The sequence below is a fragment of the Amphiprion ocellaris genome, chromosome 8 (assembly GCF_022539595.1).
Source record: "Amphiprion ocellaris isolate individual 3 ecotype Okinawa chromosome 8, ASM2253959v1, whole genome shotgun sequence".
Taxonomy (NCBI): domain Eukaryota; kingdom Metazoa; phylum Chordata; class Actinopteri; family Pomacentridae; genus Amphiprion; species Amphiprion ocellaris.
In genome coordinates this window covers 8,352,363-8,377,979 of record NC_072773.1, presented here as the reverse complement: position 1 = coordinate 8,377,979, position 25,617 = coordinate 8,352,363, and the positions used below count along the sequence as shown (strand labels likewise).

Genomic DNA, 25,617 nt, shown 5'->3' with positions numbered 1-25,617 from the left:
TTTTGCCATATGGCAAAAGCCGTTGCCATATGGCAAGCCATTTTGCCATATGGCAAAAGCCGTTGCCATATGGCAAGCCATTTTGCCATATGGCAAAAGCCGTTGCCATATGGCAAAAGCCATTTTGGGATCTCGGCGCTGCTGCAAAAATAGACCGAAAACATTTAAACAGATACACTAAAATTCACGACTTCTTGGATCATGGTTTTAATTACTTCTTAACCAAGACAGAGACAATGCATCTTGGTAACTATATATATATATATATATATATATATATATATATATATATATATATATATATATATATATATATATATATATATATATATATATATATAGTAAAAATGTTCACAGGTATAAAAGAAATAAAAACAGTCTATAAACAAATTCCTGCAGATGATTAATGATGTTGTCACTGCATGTTTTTGGGTTTGGAGATGACGCCGCCTGGATAACGCTTCTTAAACCGAGCTACAACCTCAGGATCCAACAGATGAATACCATCCAGCTGGTTTCCAAGAGTTACCCTAGAGGAAAAAAAAGTAGCAAAAGGGACGTTAAGAATATCTAAAAATACAACAGTGAGCTGGTGTTTAAATTAAACAATGACAATGTGTTACCAGTTGGGCTGGACGTTGTGGGGTCAACCAAAGAGCTCAATCTTCCTGGTGCTGGGCAACAGTCTTTCCGTAGATCTCACCTGGTTTGTGACTGGTGGAGCGGACCTGAGACAGTGTGAAAATACTTCACAGACTGAAGGAATCATGGATAACAAGAAAAGCACTCAGACAATGCAGTACTCTGCCAAGGCTGCTCAGTCGCTGTATCATTTTCGATGGCTGAAATCTTTAATAAAAAAAAAAAAAAAAGACCTCGCGCTGAGCACAGGCGTGTGTTATGCTTGCGTACGTTATGTACGGATACCGAATCGCCTGTAGCGGGCAGCAGAAATTGATGGGACTCGGAAACACCCCCACAATTTAATCAATTGTTTCTCGTATCATTTCCAATGGATAAGTTCTGATAAGTCCACATCAATCGATTTGTAGTAGGATCGCATTTATGTGATCATCAGCAGGCGGCTGACGTGGTGTTCACTTGTTGTCATAGTTACAGTGACACCGTGCTGCTGTCTCGCAATACAGAAATATTTAACAAATCCGTGGACCCAGACTATAAGCCGCATCAATGCCAAAATATAATAACTTAGTCCTTGTTTCATTTCTGACCTTCCCTAAAAATTTCATCCAAATCTGTTAGTCTATTTTTGAGTAATGTTGCTAACAGACAGACAGAAAGACAGACAAACACACGCCGATTGTCACATAACTGCGTCGCATTCCTTGGCGGAGTACTAACATTACATCTGACAATGGATAAACGCTTACCTCGGCCACAATGACATCACAGTCCAAACCCCTGTTGAAGCCCTGCGGGTTTCCCTTTACACCCACCTGAAGACAAGTACATTTAACATGTACATTTTTGTAGTTCAACTCACAAAAAATGCGACAGCAGCTGATCAGTATCTTGTTCCAAAACCCCTTCAAGCTAGGGAACAGCCTCTTTAGCAACCAATTAAAGAGCAAAAGGTGCTGGTGGCAAGATTCCTACAGTTTGAGGCCCAGCATGTTTATCTCTACAGCGTAAGACAGATAGCTTCATGTACCAGGCAGTGCTCCTTCCCGTGATTCAGCCAATGACCCGTCCTGTCGGTACGGATGATTCTCTGAAGCTGGTTGGTTTTAACCCAGATGATTTCATCAACACGCTCATAGCTGAGAGAGAAAGACGACAGAAAAAAATAAGACAGTTTTCTAACAAAAAGATGACCTGATAGTTATAACTGTACAAAACCTACCCCCAAAGGCTGAGACACTCTCTGCCCAACTCCATCGCCCTGTAAGGGGAAGAGAACGATGTGTAGGAAATATTACAGACAAAATTTAATTATGTAGAATTAAGGTAAAGCATATTTCTTTCATGGTACAAAGTATAGATTAACTAACTCAAACACAAATAATTTTCTAGATTTTTTTATTTAATTTACCAAGTTTGACTTTTTTCTGAAGTTTTGTTGGTTGGTTTGTTTTGAAAACCTTTATGCTGGAGTATCACTTCTAAATTATAGAGGGGGGTAATATTTAGAGGGATAAAAACACTCTGAGGTGTAGTTACAATGATTACAAAATAAGAAACTTGCGTTAAAAAATGTTGCAAAAATTGCTATTTAATTTTTTTTGTAAAGAAGCCACATTACTTCACTTTGCATGGCTGAATCAACCTCAGAAATAGGGAATGCCACATTAGTGAGGAGGTGCAACAGTATGGAACATGGTCCTGCATCTGTTGTGTTGTTGTTCCCAATACACAAAAGCTTCACCTCATCCAAATCTTGGCTTCTTCTGAATATAAGCCCAACAGCAATGTCTCTTCAAAGCCTGGATGCCTATGTTAATATGGTGATTCAGATCTGTGGTTGCTGTCCCACCAACTGGCCTAGTCTCCATCATGTCCACTGTGGGATGCTGCTGCTGACCTTCCTTCAGCCCACTGCTTCCAGCTGCCCATTTCTACCAGTCGACTCTACATCACCCTCACTATACTTGATCTGCTCATCTACTTACAATCTGAATTTTACTACCAGCAATATATGTAGTATATTTAATGCCAGAGCCGTACACCAGAACGGGAAACTAGGAATCAGTTTCAATGCTAGCTTGTACTTTGTATGTATCATCTAGCTTATCATACATGTATCCAACTGTATGTTATATGTGTCTTGTTCTCAACCCCCCTCTTCTCCCATCCCTCCCCCTTTACCTCGCTACCCTTCTACCTCTCTACCTCTATCCCTCTACCCCTATCTCTCTACCTCTTCTGTCCCTCTCAACCCGCCCGGCCAGCAGGCAGATGGGTCCCCCCACATAAGAGCTGGGTTCTGTTCAAGGTTTTTTTCCCTGTTAAAGGGGTGTTTTCTTTGCCACTGTCGCCTTAGGGCTTGCTCTAGGGGTCAGGCTTATGGGTTCTGTAAAGCATCTTGAAACAATTTGACTGTAACTGGCGCTATATAAATAAAATTGAATTGAATTGAATTGAATTGAATTGAATTGAATTGAATTGAATTGAATTGAATTGAATTGAATTGAATTGAATCTTGGACTAAAAATTGGAGCATTTCCTGATTGCTAAATGTAATTTGATCAGGTCATCCAATGCAGACATAATACATGGCAAGTGGTGGCGTCGCTGGAATGATGAGATTGATCCAACTTACCAGAATGAAGCAAAGTTGTTCCTTGACAAAAATGTGTGACATTAAAATCAGATGATTTTTGTTAAAAGTTGATCTTAATAGTCCTTCAGGAAAAAATGCAAGGTCTTTAATTGTAAATTTGGCATAAATCTTCTCAGAAATTTACAGCATTCATCTCAGTGTTTCCCCAAAAATGTATTATTTTATCCTCTGAAATTCCTCCTTTATTCCTCCGTTATTTTTTCCTACAATGATCCTCATACATAATTGCATTTCTAAACATGGAAAAAACAGAATATAGGTAAACTACCTAACAACTTATCTAAAGTGCAATTAAGAGACTGTTTTATATTTATAGTGGACTAATTAATGTGAGAGCTTATGGAAATTGCTTAATTTGGGAAGATGCTGACCTTAACTTCAGCAACCATGTGAGTCTGCTCAGTTAAGGGACATCCTGACATTGTAGGAAATTAAATTGGCTGTCAAGTTGTTAAAAATGCAACTGTCCTGTTGTGAGATAAATGGTCACATAAAGCAGCAGGAAGGTCATAACATGAGTGCAGAGTTTTATTTCCAAGACTGTTTGGGTTGTTGTATTTACCTGCCGGTGACCCAGAGGAAGAGGAAACCGTCATCCTGTAGAATGGGGATGTTCAGTTTTCTCATCTCATCATCAGTCAGAGTACCATAAGGCAGCTTCATGTGGATGTCCCAGGGAGGGTCGGCCATCACGACTGCAAATTTACCCAGGATGGACACATCCAGGTAGCGGATATCACAGCAGATCGACTGGGAATCAAAGAATCAAATAAGACAATTTTCATTCCCACGAGAAAAAAAGACATATATTTAAGCAAACTCTCACATTGTCCTTCACAATCATTTTTCACCGTCCTCACCTGTGAAGGGAAGAGTTTTCCCACGTTGCTGTCTGCGTCCTCTGCTTGGAGGCCCAGCTCTGTGGTTCCTACCTGAGGCCCCAGCAGGCTGCTCTCAGCCTCTGGAGGACTGTCGATCTCATAGTGGATGTATTTACAGGTGTCCATGTGGAAACAAGTGTTGAGGAAGGAGCAGTCGCCAAGACTCTCGTCTGTGTGCTTGTTGATGATGCGACTGAATGACGAAATACATCGTATACACCTCAAAATGAAACAGCCTGTCCCAAAGTCTGTTAAGGAATTCCAGCATGCAAATTTAAATTGTTTAGAGCCACGACAGAAATCTGATCAAGGATGAAGGAGACACTTGATCCCGTAAATTTCTTTTTTAAAAACTCATGATGTAGACAAAGGTTTTTCAACCTTTTTGAAATGCAAACAATTCATACTTGCCACACTGATAGCGTGAAAATCTGAACATGTTACACTGCAAGACAACGGAACTAGATTTTGACATTTGTATGATCAGCCAGTAAGATCATTGATCATTTGGGCAGTAAGCATCTGTCTCATGACCCTCCTCAAACTGCAGTTTAAACAGTGACTGATCTGGTATAAATTCAACCCACAGTCGAGCAACAATCTGTACAGTGTCCGGCTTTAGACTTTATTTTGAATGAGGACTAATCTCCATCTGAGTAAAATGAAACCGATGTTGTAGCTGTAAGGCCTTTATAAGTTTCAAATCTTATTATTTTGCCAACAGTTTTTCCAGTTAGCAGGCGTTTTGCCAGAACAGTTACTGTACAATATTACACATTACAGTGCCATCTTCAGGCCAAAACGAGTATCTTTTCAACTGAACAATGAAAATTCCTTGTCTGTTACAGTTTTTAAAGACAAGGGGACAGGTATGTAATAAGTTACTACAAATATTTCTAGTTTTAAAATGACTAATATCAACAATAAATGCATTTTCATATCATAACTTTGTCTTAGTAAGCAGAGGCAGAGCAACAATTGGACCATTCAGGACTAAGTAGTAAATGACAAGAACTTTTAATGTTAATTTTAGTGCTATGCACCAGTTCTATGCATAGCTCCTTGTCTGTGTTGTTTTTTATACACTATATTGCCAAAAGTATTCGCTCACTCATCCAAATAATCAGAATCAGGTGTTCCAATCACTTCCATGGCCACAGGTGTATAAAATCAAGCACCTAGGCATGCAGACTGCTTTTACAAACATTTGTGAAAGAATGGGTCGCTCTCAGGAGCTCAGTGAACTGTGATAGGATGCCACCTGTGCAGCAAATCCACTGTCAGCTGTATTATAAGAAAGAGAGTCTGGTGAGTCTGGTGTGGATGAACTTGACTGGCCTGCACAGAGTCCTGACCTCAACCCGATAGAACACCTTTGGGATGAATTAGAGTGGCGACTGAGAGCCAGGCCTTCTTGTCCAACATCAGTGTGTGACCTCACAAATGTGCTTCTGGAAGAATGGTCAAAAATTCCCATAAATACACTCCTAAACCTTGTGGACAGCCTTTCCAGAAGACTTGAAGCTATTAGAGCTGCAAAGTGTGGACCGATGTCATATTGAACCCTGTGGATTAGGAATGGGATGTCACTTATGTTCATATGTGAGTCAAGGCAGGTGAGCGAATACTTTTGGCAATACAGTGTATTTCAATGTTATAAATTCAAAGGCTGTTAATTTCTCAGTCTGGTGAGACTTATTTGCTTCCATAGTTTCCTTAATGAAATCTATTAATGCTGCACAATAGAGCCAACAAAAGCAATCAATTTTTTACTTGAAATCGAAGAGTGAAAGAGGTTTGATCACAATGTACTTCCATCTGTTCAAAGGGAAGGTTTAACCAATATAATGGTGGATATTTTGTTGAAACAAAATGCATACAATTTTATTTTAAAAAAAAACAAAACTTATTTTCATTATTTCAGTTTTTTAACCTGTGATGTACTGGACACATTGCTCCGATCATTCATCAACATTCTCATCATTCTATATAGTGATTTGGTGAAAAGATTGCTGTTACTTTTGCTGTAAATAATTACTGCATTTATTTTACAGTTAAATTATCCCAATATTATTATTGTTGTTGCAGACTGGCACTTAAGAATGATCATTTATATAAAGCACACAAGAAAATAAAGCAATCTTTAAGTCTGTTCTTAATTTGCTTTTTTTTCTTAAAAAAAAAAAAAAAAAGTATTAAAGAAACCGAAATTGACGTTTAAGTACTACATTGATAAGCAGAGTCAATATGACTAGTAGTAGTGTTAAGATCTGGACAACAGCCATCTCTAAATCTGGCTAGAAATAGACGTTTTATCCAATTATGGTTTAGTCTGGTCATTTTTAATGATATAGTCCAAAATAAGTAATTTGCTTTACATGTAACAGGCTTTTCTCTCCTGGTTTTTAAAAGCATTGAATCCAGCATTATTTATGTCCATGTTTACTACCAGTCTTCTTCTTCCCTGTCTGTACTTGTGCTTACCTGGCATCTTACCATCACGTTTAAACTTTAGCAAGAAGGTGCACCACAATATATCTATACTCAGAATTTAATTAGTGTTTCATTACATTGTCACAGAGCAAACAAATCTCAAGCTAGTTTGTGTAAAGTTGTTTACTCAAAATTGTGTTACTTTCTCTGCTGTGTGTGAGGTAATTAACACAGAGAAAACCTTGAGGTCGTATTATTCAGTCACAATCTGTGATGCTGCAACCATCAACTTTTTTTTATTATCAATATGAATGAAAGTTATTTGTATTTACTGATGAATTGGTCAGGATATAAAATGTCACAAAATGGTGAACAAGATGCTTAGATAATAGGAAATTTGGAAACTAGCAAACATACACATCTGACAAGCTGATACCAGCCAAATTTTAGAATTGTTGGTTAAACAATGGCAGTGCTTATAAAAAATACTACCACATACTTTTCACAAAAAGCTAACAGATTCGTCATCTGATAAGTTTAGCTTTGAAGTACTGGTTTGTTTCTGAGTGTCAGAGTAAAAATTTAACTGCCATGTACAATCAAGGTCTGAGGCTCTTCAGGTTAATCTGGCCACACGTGTGGGACTGCAGTCATCACCAACAGCACACTCAAAACAAGCTAATTAACACTTTGATGCACAACATGGGTCAAAATTGACCCAAATCCAATGGAAAATGGGTATCTCCTGACTCCCGCTACACATCAAAGGGTTAAGCAAGAAAAGACTATTTATACTCTATAAATATATTTCATTTTGTCATTTGTGTGGTATCAGCATTTAGCAATACATATCTAGCTAGATTACATACATAGGATAGAAGTCAGAGTGGACTTCTCTGCTACATTCCCTGCCTTTTTGTTCATGGAAATAAAGGGCATTTTACTTAATTGCCATTCACATATAGAGAAACTAAATAAACAGTGAAACAATACAGTAACACAAAAACCCTGTTACCAAATTTTTTTTTAAAAGCTGAGACTGTATGTAGGAGAACTTAAAAAACTAGTCTTTATTTGAAATGATTTTCCTGCTCATCTGCAGCAGATTGCGGTCACAGGCTAAGAACCAGCACAGGGAACAGAAATCTTTACTTCTGCAAGTGTTTCACCTGTGAAGAGTACTAACACAGCCACACAGTAATTGACACATTGGTACATAATTATTTAAAACCAAACTAACACATCACAATAAACACAGAGAGTAGTATTCACATGTTTTCCTAAGTACACCCAGAGCCCTGCCAGCTAGTGTTTCTTTGTCTTGTCCCTTTTCTTCTTCTCCTGATATTCAAGGATCTTTTGGTGAAATACTCCTGTGGGACAAAAGAAAAACAGTAACTCAACTGATAAAATATAGAATGATTAGGAATATCACTAGACAATTTAAATTGCTAAAACTTACCAAACTGGAGAGTTAGCAATTAGATCAGTGTATTCCAATAAATCATGAATCTACATGAAATGGAACTACATTCCATCTGTATTGTTGAATGCTAACAAAAGAGTAGAAACCTCAAGTGGCTTTGGTGCATCAGTGTTTTGTCCACCATGTCTAATGAGAACAAGGGAATGAAACAAGTGATGTTATAATTATGATTTAGTACTATCAACTACACTAATGGAGAGATATTTGTTAGAAATATGACTCGTCATCGTAACTTATAATTAGGAGAAAATGAAAATAAAACCTGACATCCACGATGTCATTATATACATTAGAAACGTGGTGTTTGTTGCACACATCCTTATCACTCCTGGCTGATTGAAAAATCATTGGCCAAGAAAATTAATAGAAGTAATTGTGTGGGATACTGTGTGTTGGCTCCAGCCTCTACAGACTATAGAAGAACTGTATGAACTCATCAGGCTTTCTAGCAGATAAACAATGTAATGCAGATGTTTTTAAATGACCTCAAACATACCAAGTCTTTACTGCAACATTACTTATCTGTCACTACTGGCTTATTAAAGATATATTGTTATTAGTGTAGGCTGGCTTCAGAAAGACCTGAGGGTGGCACTTCCAAGACACTTCTCGGACACCTTTTCTTTTTACTTTAAGAATAAAAAGCACAGCCCTCACAAAGTATGCGTTGTTTTATGCAGTATGCATACGACTGGGACCTACTACATCTTCACAATAGCGCACCTTAAAATTTGACCCGTGCAGTCTGTAGAGGGAAATGAGCTGCTGTGTGTCCATGCACTGTCAGCTTCTCAGAATTGTTTATACTCATGCATGACAGCACAAGATATGTGATGTAAGTGCATCAGAAAATTGACTAGAAATGAATGCTGGCTTGCATACTTCAAAATCCAACCAGATGTAGTAGGACATTTCAGTATTTTGGGACTATTTCTTAATAGCATGTGCAATATCAGTCTCAGTATTTTGTGCAATACTTTGCTTTCCTGAACATGTCATTATCATGTGCAATAGTATTTTACTACTTCAGTATCACTGCCAGTATTATTTCTTACTTTTCTATTCTTTTTGTGTATTAGCTTATGTATTTGTATTTTTTAGTAACATATCATGCTTGTATCTGATTGGTATTCTATTAGCCACTGAATGTATTCTTATTGTGATTGTAATTTTTCTGAGTAATATTTGGCACAAGGATTTCAGGAATTCAGGATTAATGAAGTTCTATCTTATGTTATTCAATGAAGAGGTCTCTTAGTACCACTATGACTAACATTGATAGAGTGGTTCATTTCCGCCGCATCAAATTTTCTAGAGCTGCAGTTGAGAATTTCTAGAACCGGATCTTTAGACCAGTTCTTGGGATCTCAATCTGACCTGGTGATGGGAAGAATTATTGTATTTCACAGTTCTACTCAGTGTCTCTTCTCAGTAGAGATCAAGGTTGTTCATTTTGCCAAGCTGATGACAGGCTGCTACAACATGCCATCAAAAAGTTCTGAGACTGTTCCTGTTGTGCATACAAGGAGTGTGGCAAGGTTGTTCACATGCAACAAAACATTTAATGTCAATGAGGCAGGGTTCTGCCTGACATGGATCAATCAGCAGCAGGACCTGTGTTACACACATTTTTGTGACCACTGGCAAGAGGCACCAGGTCAGGGACCAAGAGCATGCGTGTTGTTTTGTTTGACATTTATGGGATTGTGTGCCGTGAATTTATCCCCCAACATTAGACTGTCAGTGCTGCCATGTCAAGTTCCACTGGGCCCCTTTTCGATAAAGCTGGCTCCAGTTCTAGTTTGGAGCCAGTGCCTGATGTAGCACCGGTTCTTATAAGGTTCTGTGACACAATGGCAAGTGGGTACTCCAGTGTGTGTGTGTGTATGTGTGTGTGTGTTTGTGTGTGTGTGGTGCATACCTTGCTGTGATCCAGGCTGCTGCTCCACCTCCTGGATAAACAGGTCAAACATTTGCGTCTTGATGAACTTCTTGACGAAGTGTCGAGTGGTCTTGGACTCGATGGCCTTGTAGAAACTTCTCTCTTCAAACACGCCCCGTTCTCCAGTACCACTGTATTTCACAAACGAGGCGTAATGGCCGACTGTTTTCACAAAGAAATGCAGAAAGGCTTCTGACACCACCCTGTTCAGCTCCTCCCCCACTGAAACGATGAACAGAAAGCAAATGTGATGACTGAACTCACTATTAATATTACAAACTGATACACTTGTGTTTCATTTTGGTTCACTCACTTGATGCTTTTTCTCTGTTCGTAAGTGCTTCCAGTATTTCATTTTGGAGCTTTGGGGGCAAAATAGAGCTTTCATCCCCGATCTGGAATGAAACAGGTTACAATTGTACAATATTTTTTTTTCACTTATGGATTATTTCTTTACTTGTCAACATTATAAGTGATAACCAAAAGATTTAAACATTTTTGCTGTTACAGCACTTACTGAAACAATGAACGTCTCCTTTTTATCCTCAGACAAATCTACCAACAGCAGCTGTGTTAGACAAAGAAAAGGGCAGAGTAAGGACATCACTCCAATAATAACTCACTAGTAATGTCATTTAAATACAGAAACCCTGCTCCAACACAGGTCAAAGCTTTGAATGCTTTTGTTGTCTTCTTCATAACTCACATCATTCTGGTCAGTAACCTGGTCCAGTAAGTGCTTCTGGACACCCAGCAAGTAGGGGGTGGGTGCCATCACGACGTCAATCAGGATTTTTGGAACAATGGAGATGAAGGTGTGTTGCCAGGTGAAAGGGTAAAGTAGGGCTGCTACTGCATGAATGACTTGGGATAATGTGCTGTAGAGAGACAAAAGCTGATGTCAGGGCTGATTTTAAACAAACAAAAAGAGAAGCAGTCTTGACTGCAATATCTAAGTGACGCCAATTCCTAAGTATGTTAGCCTTCTTTTGGTCAGCACCAGACAATGGAAAGCTTTTTTACTTCCACTGGACTTGGTTCTTATTAGTTATTTTTACTGCCTCTGGACCAAACAGGGCATTTATAAATACAATGGGTAATACTGTAACAGGAATAGAAGAGGAGAACTGATTCGCAATTATATTAATTTATTGCCTTTAGCCTTGATTGATGTCTTCCACAGCAAGATTTCACCCGGCCAAGTCCTCAGTTTCAAAATCTGGTGTGTATCCACAGGATCTGGCAATTTCTTGCTTTCCATTCATTGTCTATGTGAAAATTCCAGTGTCGTGTTCTCAATGTAAAATTTTGTCTGCCATGATTTTATTTTAACCAAAAATATTGACTTTTTAAATTTTGAGTGCTGCCTTATGGTACGTGTCCACAGGGGTGTTTTTCCCACGCACAGGGACATTTCACATAGACAACTAGAAAAAGCACCCAGAGAGCGCAGTTCTCCGCCAAGGCTGTTCAGTTGACGTATCATTTCCGATGGATGAAATCTTTAATAAAAAATGACCTTGCGCTGAGCACAAGCATGTGTTATGCATGTGCATGTTATGTATGAATACCAAATTGCGTGTAAATTACTCTTATAAAAGTCTGTTGATCAGTTCATCACTTTTGGCAAATCTTTGTTTTGCTACCATTAAAATAACCGTTCCTTCCATGCTTTTATTTTGAAGACATATTTTTAAATGTTGCGGGCTTTTATTTTGTCACCATTCCAGCAGCACAGGAAGTGATTCTCTAAGAAGCGGTTTCTTGACATGGCGAAGACGCTGCCGAAAAGTCAGAAAATTCACATAAAGATGAAAGACAACGGTTCCAGCTGTTGCTGTCTAGCAAAGGATGTGTCTAAACTTAGGAGCACTTAGCTGCAATGGGGACAAGCTCTTATTGTGAAGGAATGAGTGAAGGACAGAAAGGTGAATTTGTGTTCAAAATAAGGCTGACGGCTGAACTTAACGTGTCTGGCTGGGGTTTGCTACATTGCGTGACCTAAATATGTAGCGGACGGCAGGAATTGATGGGACTCAGAAACAGACCACAGTTTAATCATTTGTTGATTTCCAACTGGATCACAGTCAATTTGTAGTAGGATCGCAATCATGTGATCGTCAGTGGGTAACTGACACATTGTTCACATCGTGGTTACAGTGACACCGTGCCAGCTGCTATATCTCCTAATGGGAAATCTTTAACAAAGCGGTAGATCCAGACTATAAGCCGCATCACTGCCAAAATCTAATCACTTGGTCCTTGTGTCATTTCTGACCTTCTCTTAAAATTTCATCCAAATCTGTTGCTCCGTTTTTCAGTAATGTTTCACACAGAGAGACAGATTCACTGATTCACGGATTCACAGACAAACGTACGCTGATCGTCACATAACTCCGCCCGTTCCTTAGCGGAGTAATGAATGGGAAGCGAGAAACTGACGGATCCTGTCGACACACCATTTGAACCTAGATACTTGGGCCCTACGACCAGGTGTTTGTTGTCCTAACTTCCTGGAGACGTCCTCTGTTATTTTATTGTTTGGCTTTTTCTTTACTCATGTATTAGTTTTAACTATTTTATCTTTCAGTTCCTGCACAAAAACAGGGAATGTGTGTTATAGCCACTAGTGAACATGTGAATGGTCATTGCCACTTTTCACACAGAGCATCACAAACGCTAAGGTCATCTCAGCAGCCTCTGGACAGAGGTTTTACCTGTCTACAATGGACACAAACTGATATCTTCTATTCAACCCCCTGTTGGTCCCTAAACAAACTAAATGTGACTTGGCCTGTAACCAACTGTATGCTCCACTTCTAAACTGCATACATCAACTGCATATTTGATCTGTGCTCAGTGCAGTAAGAAAGAGACACAGCAGCATCAGATAAACATCCAAAGTCAACTGTTCAGTAAATAACATAAAACCTGCTACATCTCACATACTGCAGTACTTTTCGTGTATGAGGTTGGCATGAATGTACAGTATCTCACAAAAGTGAGTCCACCCCTTGCATTTCTCCAAATATTTAATGATATCTATTCATGGGACAACACTGACGAAATGAAACTTTCATACAATGTAAAGTAGTCACCGTACAGCTTGGATAACAGTGTACATTTTATCTTCCCATCAAAATAACTAAAACACAGCCATTAATGTCTAAACTGCTGGCAACAAAAGTGAGTACACCCTGAACTGAAAATGTCCAAATTGGGCCCAAGTGCACATTTTCCATCCCCAGTTTCATGTGACTTGTTAGCGTTAAAAGGTCTCAGGTGTGAAAGGTGAGCAGGTGTGTTTAATTTGGTAATATCACTCTCACACATCTCACATTGGTCACTGGAAGTTCAACATGGCACCTCATGGCAAAGAACTCTCTGAGGATCTGAGAAAAAGGATTGTTGCTCTACATAACGATGGCTTAGGCTATAAGAAGATTGCCATCACCCTGAAATTGAGCTGCAGCACGGTGGCCAAGAGCATCCAGCGGTTTAAGAGGACCGGTTCCACTCAGAACAGGCCTCGCCATGGTCGACCAAAGAAGTTGAGTGCACGTGCTCGGCGTCGAATCCACAGGCTGTCTTTGGGAAATAGGCGTAGGAGTGCTGCCAGCATTGCTGCAGAGGTTGGAGGGGTGGGGGGTCAGCCTGTCAGTGCTCAGACCATACGCCACACACTGCATCAAATTGGCCTCTATGGCTGTCGTCCCAGAAGAAAGCCTCTTCTAAAGATGATGCACAAGGAAGCCCGCAAACAGTTTGCTGAAGACAAGCAGACTAAGGATATGGATTACTGGAACCATGTCCTGTGGTCTGATGAGACCAAGATAAACTTATTTGGTTCAGATGGTGTCAAGCGTGTGTGGCGGCAGCCAGGTGAGGAGTACAAAGACAAGTGTGTCTTGCCTACAGTCAAGCATGGTGGTGGGAGTGTCATGGTCTGGGGCTGTATGAGTGCTGCCGGCACTGGAAAATTACAGTTTATTGAGGGAAGCATGAATGCCAAAATGTACTGTGACATACTGAAGCAGAGCATGATCCCCTCCCTTAAGAAGCTGGGCCGCAGGGCATTGTTCCAACATGATAATGACCCCAAACACACCTCCAAGATGACCACTGCCTTGCTAGAGAAGCTGAGAGTAAAGGTGATGGACTGGCCAACCATGTCTCCAGACCTAAACCCAATTGAGCATCTGTGGGGCATCCTTAAACGGAAGGTGGAGGAGCGTAAGGTCTCTAACATCCACCAGCTCCGTGATGTCATCATGGAGGAGTGGGAGATGATTCCAGTGGCAACCTGTGAAGCTCTGGTGAACTCCATGCCCAGGAGGGTGAAGGCAGTGCTGGAAAATAATGGTGGCCACACAAAATATTGACACTTGGGCCCAATTTGGACATTTTCAGTTAGGGGTGTACTCACTTTTGTTGCCAGCAGTTTAGACATTAATGGCTGTCTTTTAGTTATTTTGATGGGAAGATAAAATGTACACTGTTATCCAAGCTGTGCGGTGACTACTTTACATTGTATGAAAGTTTCATTTCGTCAGTGTTGTCCCATGAATAGATATCATTAAATATTTGGAGAAATGCAAGGGGTGGACTCACTTTTGTGAGATACTGTATGTCTCCTTGTCATTTCTATGTGTGTGAGTTAAAAGGTGAGTGATATACCCCAGTTCATCTGCGATGAAAATGATCCGTCTCTCCAGGACAGCAGCAGCAAACACCAACAACACCTCGTTGTCTGTCAAGCAGTTGAAGAGTGTAGCAAAGTTGACATGTTCCAACCAGGAATCCAGCGGCCGCGTCAGACTGATGATCTAGTAGAAAGTCACCACTGTCACAAATATGCCAACAGCAGCTCCAGCTTGACATCACTCAATTGACATTAAACTGACTATTACCTCTTACACTTAACTGGTGCCCAATCACACACCGCAGCATCTACAAAACCATTCTCCTAGCCTTCAAGGCCCTCCATAACCTTGCCCCCCGTACCTCACTGAACTCCTCCACATCAACACACCCAGCTGGACTCTCAGATCATCTTCCTCACTCAACCTCACCATCCCTCCTGCCTGTATGAGCACTATGGGCTCCAGATCCTTCAGCCGCTCTGCCCCCACCTCTGGAACTCCCTCCCACCTGACATCCAAAACATCGAAATGCTGGACATTTTCAAATCCTGTCTCAAAATCCACCTGTTCAAACTAGCATACTCTCTTTGACTTCCTTCCTCTTTCTTCTTCTGTTGTTTTAAAAACTGCTAAATTTCCTTCTTTTACATTTTTTTTTACATCTTTAATATTGTTTATTTGAATGTGTTTTAACTCTGTTTACTTTGTACGGTGTCCTTGGGTGCTCTGAAAGGCGCCTATAAATAAAATGTATTATTATTATTAGATTAGATGAGATGCAAGTTAATTTTTGTGCTTTTATGATGACACGTGTAGAAAAGCTCAATGCAGCCATCATGAACAGGAGTCTTTATAAAGCCAGAGAACCTTGTCTTTGTCCTCACTTTAACTTGAGGGCTGGTCACAGTAACTAGCACAAGCAACGGCTAGCATCAGTACATACCTACGATGACAGTGAGCAGGTGAAACGCTGGTACGCAGCCTGCTAGGAAATGTGTTATGTGTCTGCTCTGAGGTAAGTGTTGGATAATGCAGAACAGGTTGAGACACAACTCTAAACAAACGTAGCCACCTGGAATCCTCCAGTCACTAAGTTACATCGTGCCCCACGAATCAGTATGTAAATCTATATTTATTCATTCAGGCTGTTAACTATATTGTATTTCACAAGTAAGGCGTAAGTAGTAACACAACTGCTTCTGCACACATGTTTACCAGTTCTGAAGAGCACAGTTACACTCCCCTCCTAAAGTATTGAAACAGTGAGGCCAATTCCTTTATTTTTGCTGTAGACTGAAAACAGTTGGGTTTGACATCAAACGATGAATATGAGACAAGAGATCAACATTTCGGCTTTTATTTCCAGGTATTTACATCTGGATCTGATACACATCTTAGAAGATAGCATTATTTGTAACAGAATGCCAAAAGTATTGGAACAGACAGATGTAAAATAGATTAAAGTGAATAAGACTTAATATGTATTTGCAAATCCTTTGCTTGCAATAACTGCATCAAGCCATTGACCCACTGACATCACCAAACATTTGTATTCATCTTTTGTGATGCTTTTCCAGGCTTTCACCGCAGCCTTTTTCAGTTGTTTGTTTTGGGGGTTACTCCCTTCAGTCTCCTCTTTAGCAGGTAAAATGCAGCTCTATAGGGTTTAAGTCTGGAGATTGCCAGTCTAAACCCTTCCACTTCTTGCTCCTGATGAACTCCTTTGTTGTTTTGGCAGTGTGCTTTGGGTCATTATCTTGCTGCATCTCCCAATCGGTTTGGTTGCATCTTTCTTTAAATTGGCAGACAAAATATTTCTGCAGACTTCTGAGTTCATTTTGCTGCTGTCATCATGTGTTACATCTTCAAATAAGATTAATCAGCTTGTCCCAGAAGAACCATGCAAGCCTAAGCAGCTGACATTACCTCCACTGTGTTTCACAGATGAGCTTGTATGTTTGGGGTCATGAGTAGATCCTTTCTTTCTCCAAACTTTAGCCTTTCCATCACTTTGGTAAAGGTTCATCTTTGTCTCATCAGTCAATAAAACTAACGGTCACTAACGGTTGTTTTAGGGTCTCTCTTTACAGCGCTCAATTTTTCTGTCGTCAACTGCTGCTGTCTTCCTTGGTCTACCCGTTCGACATCTGTTACTTAGTATACCAGTGCAGCCTTTCTTCTTCAGGACATTCCAAATGGTTGTACTGCCTATGGCCAATGTTTGTGCAGTGGCTCTGATTGATTTTCCATCTTCTCTCACCTTCACAGTTGCTTGTTTTTCACCCATAGACAGCTTTCGGGTTTTCATGTTGTTACATCTCTAACTATAGATGCAGTCTGCACAGGCAAAACCCAAATCTGAAATTGAACGTAGACACTTAAGGCTATTTATTATTTGAATAATCAATGTAATAGGACACCACGGCAACAAAACACACCTGTCAGTCACATGTGCTCACATGAAAAACTGGCAGGTTCAAACAAAAGGTGTTATAAGTTGTGTATCAGATTCAGATGTACACTACCAGTCAAAAGTTTGGACACACCTTCTCTTTAATGGATTTTCTTTATTTTCATGACTATTTACATTGTATATTCTCACTGAAGACATCAAAACTATAAATGAACACATATGGGATTATTTAGTAAACAAAAAAGTGTGCATTATGTCAAAACATCTTATATTTTATATTCTTCAAAGTAGCCACCCTTTGCTTTGATTACTGCTTTGCATACTCTTGGCATTCTCTCCATGAGCTTCATGAGGTAGTCACCTGAAATGGTTTTCCAATAGTCTTGAAGGAGTTCCCAGAGATGCTGAGCACTTGTTGGCTCTTTTGCCTTCACTCTGCTGTCCATCGCATCCCAAACCATCTCAATTAGATGTAGGTCAGGTGACTGTGGAGGCCAGGTCATCTGATGCAGCACTCCATCACTCTCCATCTTGGTCAAATAGCCCTTACACAGCCTGGAGGTGTGTTTGGGGTCATTGTCCTGATGAAAAATAAATGATGGTCCAACTAAACACAAACCGGATAGGATAGCTTGTCTCTGCAGGATGCTGTGGTAGCCATGCTGGTTCAGTGTGCCTTCAATTTTGAATATATATCCCCAACAGTGTCACCTGCAAAGTACCCCCACACCATGACACCTCCTCCTCCATGCTTCACAGTGGGAACCATGCATGTAGAGAACATCCATTCACCTTTTCTGTGCCACACAAAGACACGACAGTGGAAACAAAGATCTCAAATTTGGACTCATCAGACCAAAGCACAGATTTCCACTGGTCTAATGTCCATGTCTTGTGTTTCTTGGCCCAAAAAATCTCTTCTGCTTGTTGCTTTTCCTTAGTAGTGGTTTCTCAGGAGTTATTTGAACGTGAGGCCTGATTTGCAGAGTCTCCTCTGAACTGATGTAGAGATGTGTCTGCTACTTGAACTCTGTGTGACATTTATAAGGGCTCTAATATGAGGTGCTGTTGACTTGCAATTTGTGAGGCTGGTGGCTCAGATGAACTTATCCTCAGCAGCAGAGGTGACTCTTGGTCTTCCTTTCCTGGGGCGGTCCTCATGTGAGCCACTTTCGTCGTAGGGCTTGATGGTTTCTGTGACTGCACTTGGGGATACATTCAAAGTTTTTGCAATTTTATGGACTGACTGAGCTTCAGTTCTTAAAGTAATGATGGATTGTTGTTTCTCTTTACCTAGCTGATTGGTTCTTGCCATAATATGGATTCTAACAGTTATCAAATAGGGCTGTCATTTATGTACCACCTGACTTCTGCACAACACAACTGATGGTCCCAACCCCATAAAAAAGGCAAGAAATTCCATAAATTAACCTTGACAAGGCACAACTGTGAAGTGAAAACCATTTTAGCTGACTACTTCATGAAGCTCACTGAGAGAATGCCAAGAATGTGCAAAGCAGTAATCAAAGCAAAGGGTGGCTATTCTAAAATATAAAACATGTTTTGACACATTTCACACTTTTTTGTTTCCTAAATAATTCCATACGTTCATTCATTGTTTTTATGCCTTTAGCAAGAATCTACAATGTAAACAGTCATGAAAATAAAGAAAAAACCATTAACTGAGAAGGTGTGTCCAAACCTTTGACTGGTAGTGTAAATAAAAGCTAAAATGTTGATCTCTTGTCTCATTTTCATCGTTTAATGTCAAACTCAAATGTTTTCAGTCTACAGCAAAAATAAAGGAATTGGCCTCACTGTTCCAATACTTTTGGAGGGGAGTGTATTTGGGATTTAACTATAGGGCTGTCCTGACCATAGTTCTATCAGTTTGTGCACTTAATTTTTTACTCTTGTCAATTGTTTCACATTTCCAAATTATCACTTGGCTGGAATTGCTGCAAAGTGATAGATTTGGGAAATTCCCCAGGTTATTTTAGAAGGAGAGCCCACCTGCACCCATCATTTTGGGCATTCTGATATCCCTGACATTATACATTACACAGTACCCAGTCTGGAATGCAGGCAGACGAGCTCAGTGTACCAGACTGCGACCAAAATGGTCGCATTTGCAACCTTTTTTGAGAGTGTGCAAGTTCAAGTGGTAGCATTGTGCCAGTGCATGATGATTATTAAGCTGCATTTGTGTCGCTGTAACTGGTATAGACGATTACTGTGTTAACTACAGTGGTGCAAACTAGTACCTTTATAACTTCAATGTACTGTGGTATTTACACTTAGAAATGCAGTCTTCGTGAAATGCAGAGTGCAGACATGTGCTGCTCATAGAAAAGAGTGCATGTAGAAAAAAAGAGACCTATAAAGGGATATATGCTGTTTTAGCACCACCTTAAGTCATTGGCGACATGCATTTACAGGCAGATTAATTCATATATTAAAATCATATTACTGGCAGCCACTTCAGGGCATCATATTATGGATAATTCCATTTTTTTCAATTTATCAATCTTGTGTATTTCCAGGTAAGGCGTCTATTGTGTCTCACTGACAATCATTCATGATTTTTAGTTTAGAGGTTAGAACCCTACAACATCCAAAAACATTTCAGAATTAACATGACTATCTAGAGTAGGTAAGGGGAAACAGTTAACACTTCTGTCAATTCAATTTAAAGGCTCAATATCATCTAATGGCGTTGTTGAGGGGACTGTTTATATGTCCTTTAAAATGGTTTAAGACCTGCAAGTACTCAAGCAGACAAGAGAAATGACAGATTTTTATTATGTCTGTACTATTAAGCTACAAGTGATATGTCATGAACAGGAGAAGGGGTGTTCCTCTGACCTCAGTGCCCGACTCAGGAATAAAGCTCTTAATCTCCACTGTGTTTCCCGGAGCTGGGAATGGAGCCTCTCTCAGCTTCTGCATGAATGGGTAGATCATGGCCATGGAGATCTGCCGGCGCTTCTCCACCTCGTCAAATATCTGGACAGACAGGACAACGCATATTCATAATATGGCTGCATTACCATTGCCAGGGCTGAGGAATACATCTATTTGCACACAACTAGTTCCAGCAGGAGCTGCACAGTGGCTCGGTGGTTAGCACTGTAGTCTTGCAGCTAGAAGAGTCCCAGTTTGAGTCCCGGCCTGGGCCTGGGATCTTTCTGCAAGGAGTTTGCATGTTCTCTCTGTGTATGTGTGGGTTTTCTCCGGGTACTCCGAATACCTCCCACAGTCCAAAAACATGCTGAAGTTACCTGGTAACTCTAAATAGCCCATAGGCGTGAATGTGAGTGTGCTTGTTTGTCTCTAGCCCTGTGATAGACTGGTGACCTCTTCAGGTGTCCCCTGCCTTCGCCCTAAGTCAGCCCCCCCACAACCCTAATGAGTCGATTAAGCAGTGTATAGATAATGGATGGATGGATGGATGGCTCCAGGAGTATGGCAAAACATTTCTGTCATACTAATCCCTCTGTCACGCAATTCAAAAAACTGAAGACAAACAAAGCTTAAGCCATCAGCCATGAGTGTAACATAACTCTTTTCCTGCACTGACAGAATGTGAATCTACCTAGTTAATAGCTTTTTCTATTTTCTAACATCTGTCAGAAAAGGGAAATGTCTCCTAATCTTAAAATAAAAACCTTGTTAAAGTCTTCAAGTCATTCTGGATAAGTTGGCAGGATAAAACTTTCCAGACTTTCAAATGCCAAAACTGAGGCCAAATTTTAATAAGGTATTATTGTTAAAACTGGTGATAGGTGATGGTTCAGGTGCGTTGGTATCGCCTTGGTGTGTCGGTAAGAACACCTCTGGAGTCGAACTGCAGTTTGGATGCTTTAATAATGAACATTGGCAGCACCGTACAATACAGGAGCATTGGGGCCTCACAACGGTATCTAAACGTGTTTGTGTGTGTGGTTCTGACTCCGCCGCTTTGTCTCCTCCGCTGCACAGTCTATGCACTGCACACACTCATACATGCCTCCGCTCCGCTGCTGTGCATCACGTGCACACGTGATGCGCACGGGATCCAGCCCGTAACACGCATGCACAGGGCGATGCGTAGTTCTTATTGGTCTTTCCAACAATTATTAACAGCGGTGTATATGAGTATCCGTTGGAATTACGAAATGGTATGACTCTAGTTAGTTAGTTAACATGAAGCAAAGATGTAGAATTAAGCAGCATGCCAATTGTAGATTTGCTGTACAGTTATTCAAAGTGTGGCTTCTTCACAGCAGGACCAAAGCTAGGATTTTATTTATCAGTTAACTGATTAATTATACTGTGTGTAAATTTAGTTTCATAATATCATGAGCTGCCTAAAGTCCTATTTCACACTGCCAGGATTTATTAACTTTTTTAGTAGCAACACTGAAATCTAACAAATGCAACAATACTAATACTACCTCTCTACCTCTTCTGCACCTCTCAACCCGCCCGGCCAGCAGGCAGATGGGTCCCCCCACGTTAGAGCTGGGTTCTGCTCGAGGATTTTTTCCCTGTTAAAAGGGTGTTTTCCTTGCCACTGTCGCTTTTTGGCTTGCTCTGGGGGTCAGGCATATGGGTTCTGTAAAGCGTCTCGAGACAATTTGACTGTAATTGACGCTATATAAATAAAATTGAATTGAATTGAATTACTAGAACCTGCCTAATATTAACTCATGAACAACCTATACCAGGTCTTAAGACCAGGGGTCTTGTCACTAGTCCACTGGAATAGTATGCCTTTCCTAGCATCAAAAGAAAGGTTATATAACCTGCCAGCTGCAGTAGTTGTATTCCTATTTGGAAGGCCCAAAATCAGAGACATCGGATCCATGTCTAAATTTCTGTCAAATATCTTTTGCATTTCACAGAGTATATCAGATCAATATTACTGATCTTTAATCTAATTTGTAGCATGACCACAGGCAGTGGGTTATGGTACCTATTTCAGTTTTACATTTGAGACACAAAGGAGAAAGCGAAGAGTCAAAGAAATGTCTGCGATTTGGGAATATATGTATTCTATGTACAATTTTAAATTAGACTGCCTTAGTTCGAGTACAGATAGATACTTTATTGGCATAATTCCAAATATCCTCCCATGTCTCCCCATCCACAGTCACTGACAATTCTTTCTTCCATACACTCTTAATCCTATGTGTATTAGCAGGTGACATGTTGCGCATTACGTTATAGAACAAGCTGAGAGACCCCATCCCTGATTGTTGAAACAGCCTTTCTTTCAATAACAGAGACTCTGGGGTGGTCTATAAGGGTTGTGCTCTTTGTAATACAATGCCTTACTTGTAAGAATTAAAAAAGAATCTATTTTTAGGAGCTGATACTTCATTAGTTGTTCAAATTAAATTAGATTATTATTTGAAAATAAATCTGCCAGTTTAGTTACGCCTTTATTAATCCACTGCTGTAAGCTGGGACAACACTGGCAAGAATTCCATATTGTTAAGTAGTGGTGTAAACCCAGAAGTTAACTTGAGTCTTCCTTCCTGACGGTGGCTTGATCACCATGCTTTCAGTGCATTTATTGTTAGCCTATTATCGCAGCTCTCCCTAATGCTCTTGAAATCTACAAAAAATTATTATAACATAGTGACCATTTTTATCCTTAATACAATCAACCACCTTCAAGAGCAGAGTCTTTTTTATTAGTATAGTGACGTCCCTACTTCTGGTAGTGAATGATGAGAAAAAAATCTGTCCAAAAACTCCCTGCTGTAGCTTCAAATGTTCTGCATCATTAAGGTGCGTTTCTTGAACGACTGCAATATCTATATTTTCATTTTTCAAGGAGGTAAGAACTTTCCTACGTTTTATAGGATTAGGAATCCCCCGTATATTCCACGTACAAAGTTGAAGCTTTTTCACCATTAATGTAGACTATTAATCTAATGGAGACATATGTCTGTACCTATCCTGAGACACTCCTTCAAAAAAAGAAAAGATATATCAACTGAGCTGTGTGAACACATAAAAACCAGAACAACATAAAAAGAAAACAAAATAAAAGAAAAACCTTGCAATGTTGGGATTTGTTCTGGTCCCGATGATTTAACCGAGTGAGTCCACAAATGTTGCAACTCCCTCCGGCATGTCGAACCTCTTCTCTGTGCTGTTAACAGTCATTTTCAGTGTAAATCCAGTGCTCATCTTTTTCAACCGGTCTTTCACGCAGTCACAGTCTTTGCGTTTCTTGACCACTGCCACTGAGTAATCATTGAAGAAAGAAGTCCTCGGTCCGGTGCGGGCAGGGTGGTCCAGCTCTGTACCCAGACGGCGGGCTGCATCCATAACACGCTGCTTGTCTGTGAAGTTGTGAAACTTCATAATGATCAGCCTGGGCCGCTGGTTTTGGCCTGGCTTCGGTGCCTGTGTGCAGTCTAATTTGATCTTGCCCGTTTTGGTGGTAAGCTTAAGGTAGCTAGGTAGCCACTCCTCCATAAAATTAACAGGACCTGTTTCTTCTGTGCCTTCGGGCAGTTCAACCAAAGGTATATTGCATCTCCGCTCATGATTGTCCTGATAATCAGTGTGCTCGGACATAAGACTCACTTGCTTCTCCAGGTGTGTCACTTTAGCCTTCAGAGACTCTGGTTGTGGTCTCCACGAGAGCAATGCAGTCCTCCACCTCGCTGAGTCGCACTCCCAGCGTTGTAGTATTTGCGTTGTTTGATCCCTTATAGCTCCAAGACAGTGTCAACTTTAGTATCATTAACCTTCGTGATGTTTTCGGTTTATCCATTGCTTGGAGAGTGTTCAAGTCAATGCTGCATTAGCCGTATTGGTAGATCTTTTCCTGGTTCTAGTCATGTCGTCACATAATTTCAAAAAGTAATTGTCAAAGCAACTGGTAGAACATTGCTCACTAAGTAGCACTGTGAGAATCATTACAAATCATGGCATCAGAACTACAGTGGCTTAAAGTGTCACATGTCAGATTGATACAGTGAGCAAAGAGCGGCTGTCTCAGGGTCAAATCATGATTAGACTGACGGTTCTTAACGAGGCTATGTAGAGAGCTCTAAAACACTTAGTGGAATCAGTTGTTTCCAAAGCAGGATCAGACAGGCCAAAAGTGAGCACACATCAGAAGATCAATGCATTGAGTTTTTTTCACTGAGTAACAGTAAAGCAGCTTAATCACAAGACATCCATCACTGAACTCACCTTCGAAAAGAGGCCAAAACAAGCCAGCGTGCTGATGATACAGTAGGCCTCAGGTGGTCGTGCTCCTTTCCCTCCAGGCTGAGGATTTGTTGAGTGAAAGGAAATATTTTAATTCACATAAAAAATATTTTCGAAATGATGACACTGAGGACGCTTTTAATCTACACACTAACCAGCAATCTCCTGCAGTAACCATTTCTTCTGCTACCATCAATCTCAGTCAGAACAAAAGAGAAGGTCTCACTGGAAACAGACAAAAAAAGCTGAGGATATATGATGCACACTGATGTACAATAAACAAAACCTGAAATACTGGTCAACAGTTTCTCAGTTAACGATCAGCTGATTGATGTTGAATGTTATACCTGCGGTATTCTGTCAAAGGAGCCCAGTTGATGCCCTCTGGGAAACAAAAGAGAGTGAGTGCCTTTAGCGTCTTTTCCTCTTCCTCCCTCTGAAATTTCGCCATCCCATCTCTCTGAAAATAAACACACACATATAGGTTGTATCTAATTTTACACTCATTATGATTAGCTTTCACACATGTACTGCAGCCCTGAACATATCACATGTCAAAATCATTAGATGGCCAACAGGAAGAGTTTATCATGTCAATGTCCTAGTATAAAGATGGGCTAATGTCCAATTTTGCCAATGTGTGAACACAGCAGGTCATCACTGTAAAAATTCACAAGTTGGCATATTGATGACATTTCTATCATAGGAATGGCACAAAACTATAAGATAAACATTCCTGGTTGAGGAAGAAGGGTAAATTATAAGAAGACATCTACTAAAATGTCTAACTTGAGAGATTCTGAGTTGTCCCTCTCAACCCAGCCGGCCAGTGAGCGGCAGATGGGTCCCCCCATTTGAGCTGGTTCTGCTCAAGGTTTCTTCCCGTTAAAAAGGAGTTTTTTCTTGCCACTGTCACCATAGAGCTTGCTCTGGGGGCTCAGGAATATGTGTTCTGTGAAGTGTCTTGAGACAATCTGAACTGTAAATGGCGCTATATAAATAGTATTGAATTGAACTGAATTAATGTCGGTATGTGCAAAAGTCAAAATTGTTGAACAATTTCAAGAAATTGCAAATTAATTGGTTGTTTGTAGCCAAAATTACCAACTGGCTATGTGTGAAAAGGGCTATTTTAACATCTCAATATTTCAGACTGAAATCAAGGTAGTGTAGTTATTTTGAGACCCAGTTCTGTGGGCCGATCATGAAGCTACCTTTTATATTGTGTGTCATTTACGACTTGCATCAGGTTATAAGTTGTGGCACAACCAGTCAAAATCTCCACAAAGGACCTTTTTAA

General features: G+C 40.2%; 1 protein-coding gene and 1 pseudogene across 3 annotated transcripts in view; both read right to left on the bottom strand.

The window, feature by feature from the left end:
• Positions 1-358: 358 nt before the first annotated feature.
• On the bottom strand, positions 359-6,673 carry LOC111587471 (N6-adenosine-methyltransferase subunit METTL3-like; annotated as a pseudogene).
• Positions 6,674-6,719: 46 nt separating this feature from the next.
• Positions 6,720-25,617, bottom strand: part of dennd2da (DENN/MADD domain containing 2Da) — a 49,608-nt gene continuing 30,710 nt past the window's right edge. For 2 of the 3 annotated variants that reach the window (XM_023297459.3, XM_023297458.3), the window contains 10 exons: positions 24,665-24,777; positions 24,473-24,542; positions 24,300-24,377; positions 19,965-20,105; positions 14,721-14,869; positions 10,750-10,921; positions 10,561-10,611; positions 10,357-10,438; positions 10,023-10,265; positions 6,720-7,988 (listed from right to left, as the gene is read on the bottom strand). In XM_023297459.3, the coding sequence (XP_023153227.1) occupies positions 7,921-7,988; positions 10,023-10,265; positions 10,357-10,438; positions 10,561-10,611; positions 10,750-10,921; positions 14,721-14,869; positions 19,965-20,105; positions 24,300-24,377; positions 24,473-24,542; positions 24,665-24,777 (1,167 nt within the window). In that variant the 3' untranslated portion in view covers positions 6,720-7,920. The remainder of the gene's footprint in view (positions 7,989-10,022; positions 10,266-10,356; positions 10,439-10,560; positions 10,612-10,749; positions 10,922-14,720; positions 14,870-19,964; positions 20,106-24,299; positions 24,378-24,472; positions 24,543-24,664; positions 24,778-25,617) is intronic. The other variant, XM_055013162.1, reaches the window with a different exon arrangement.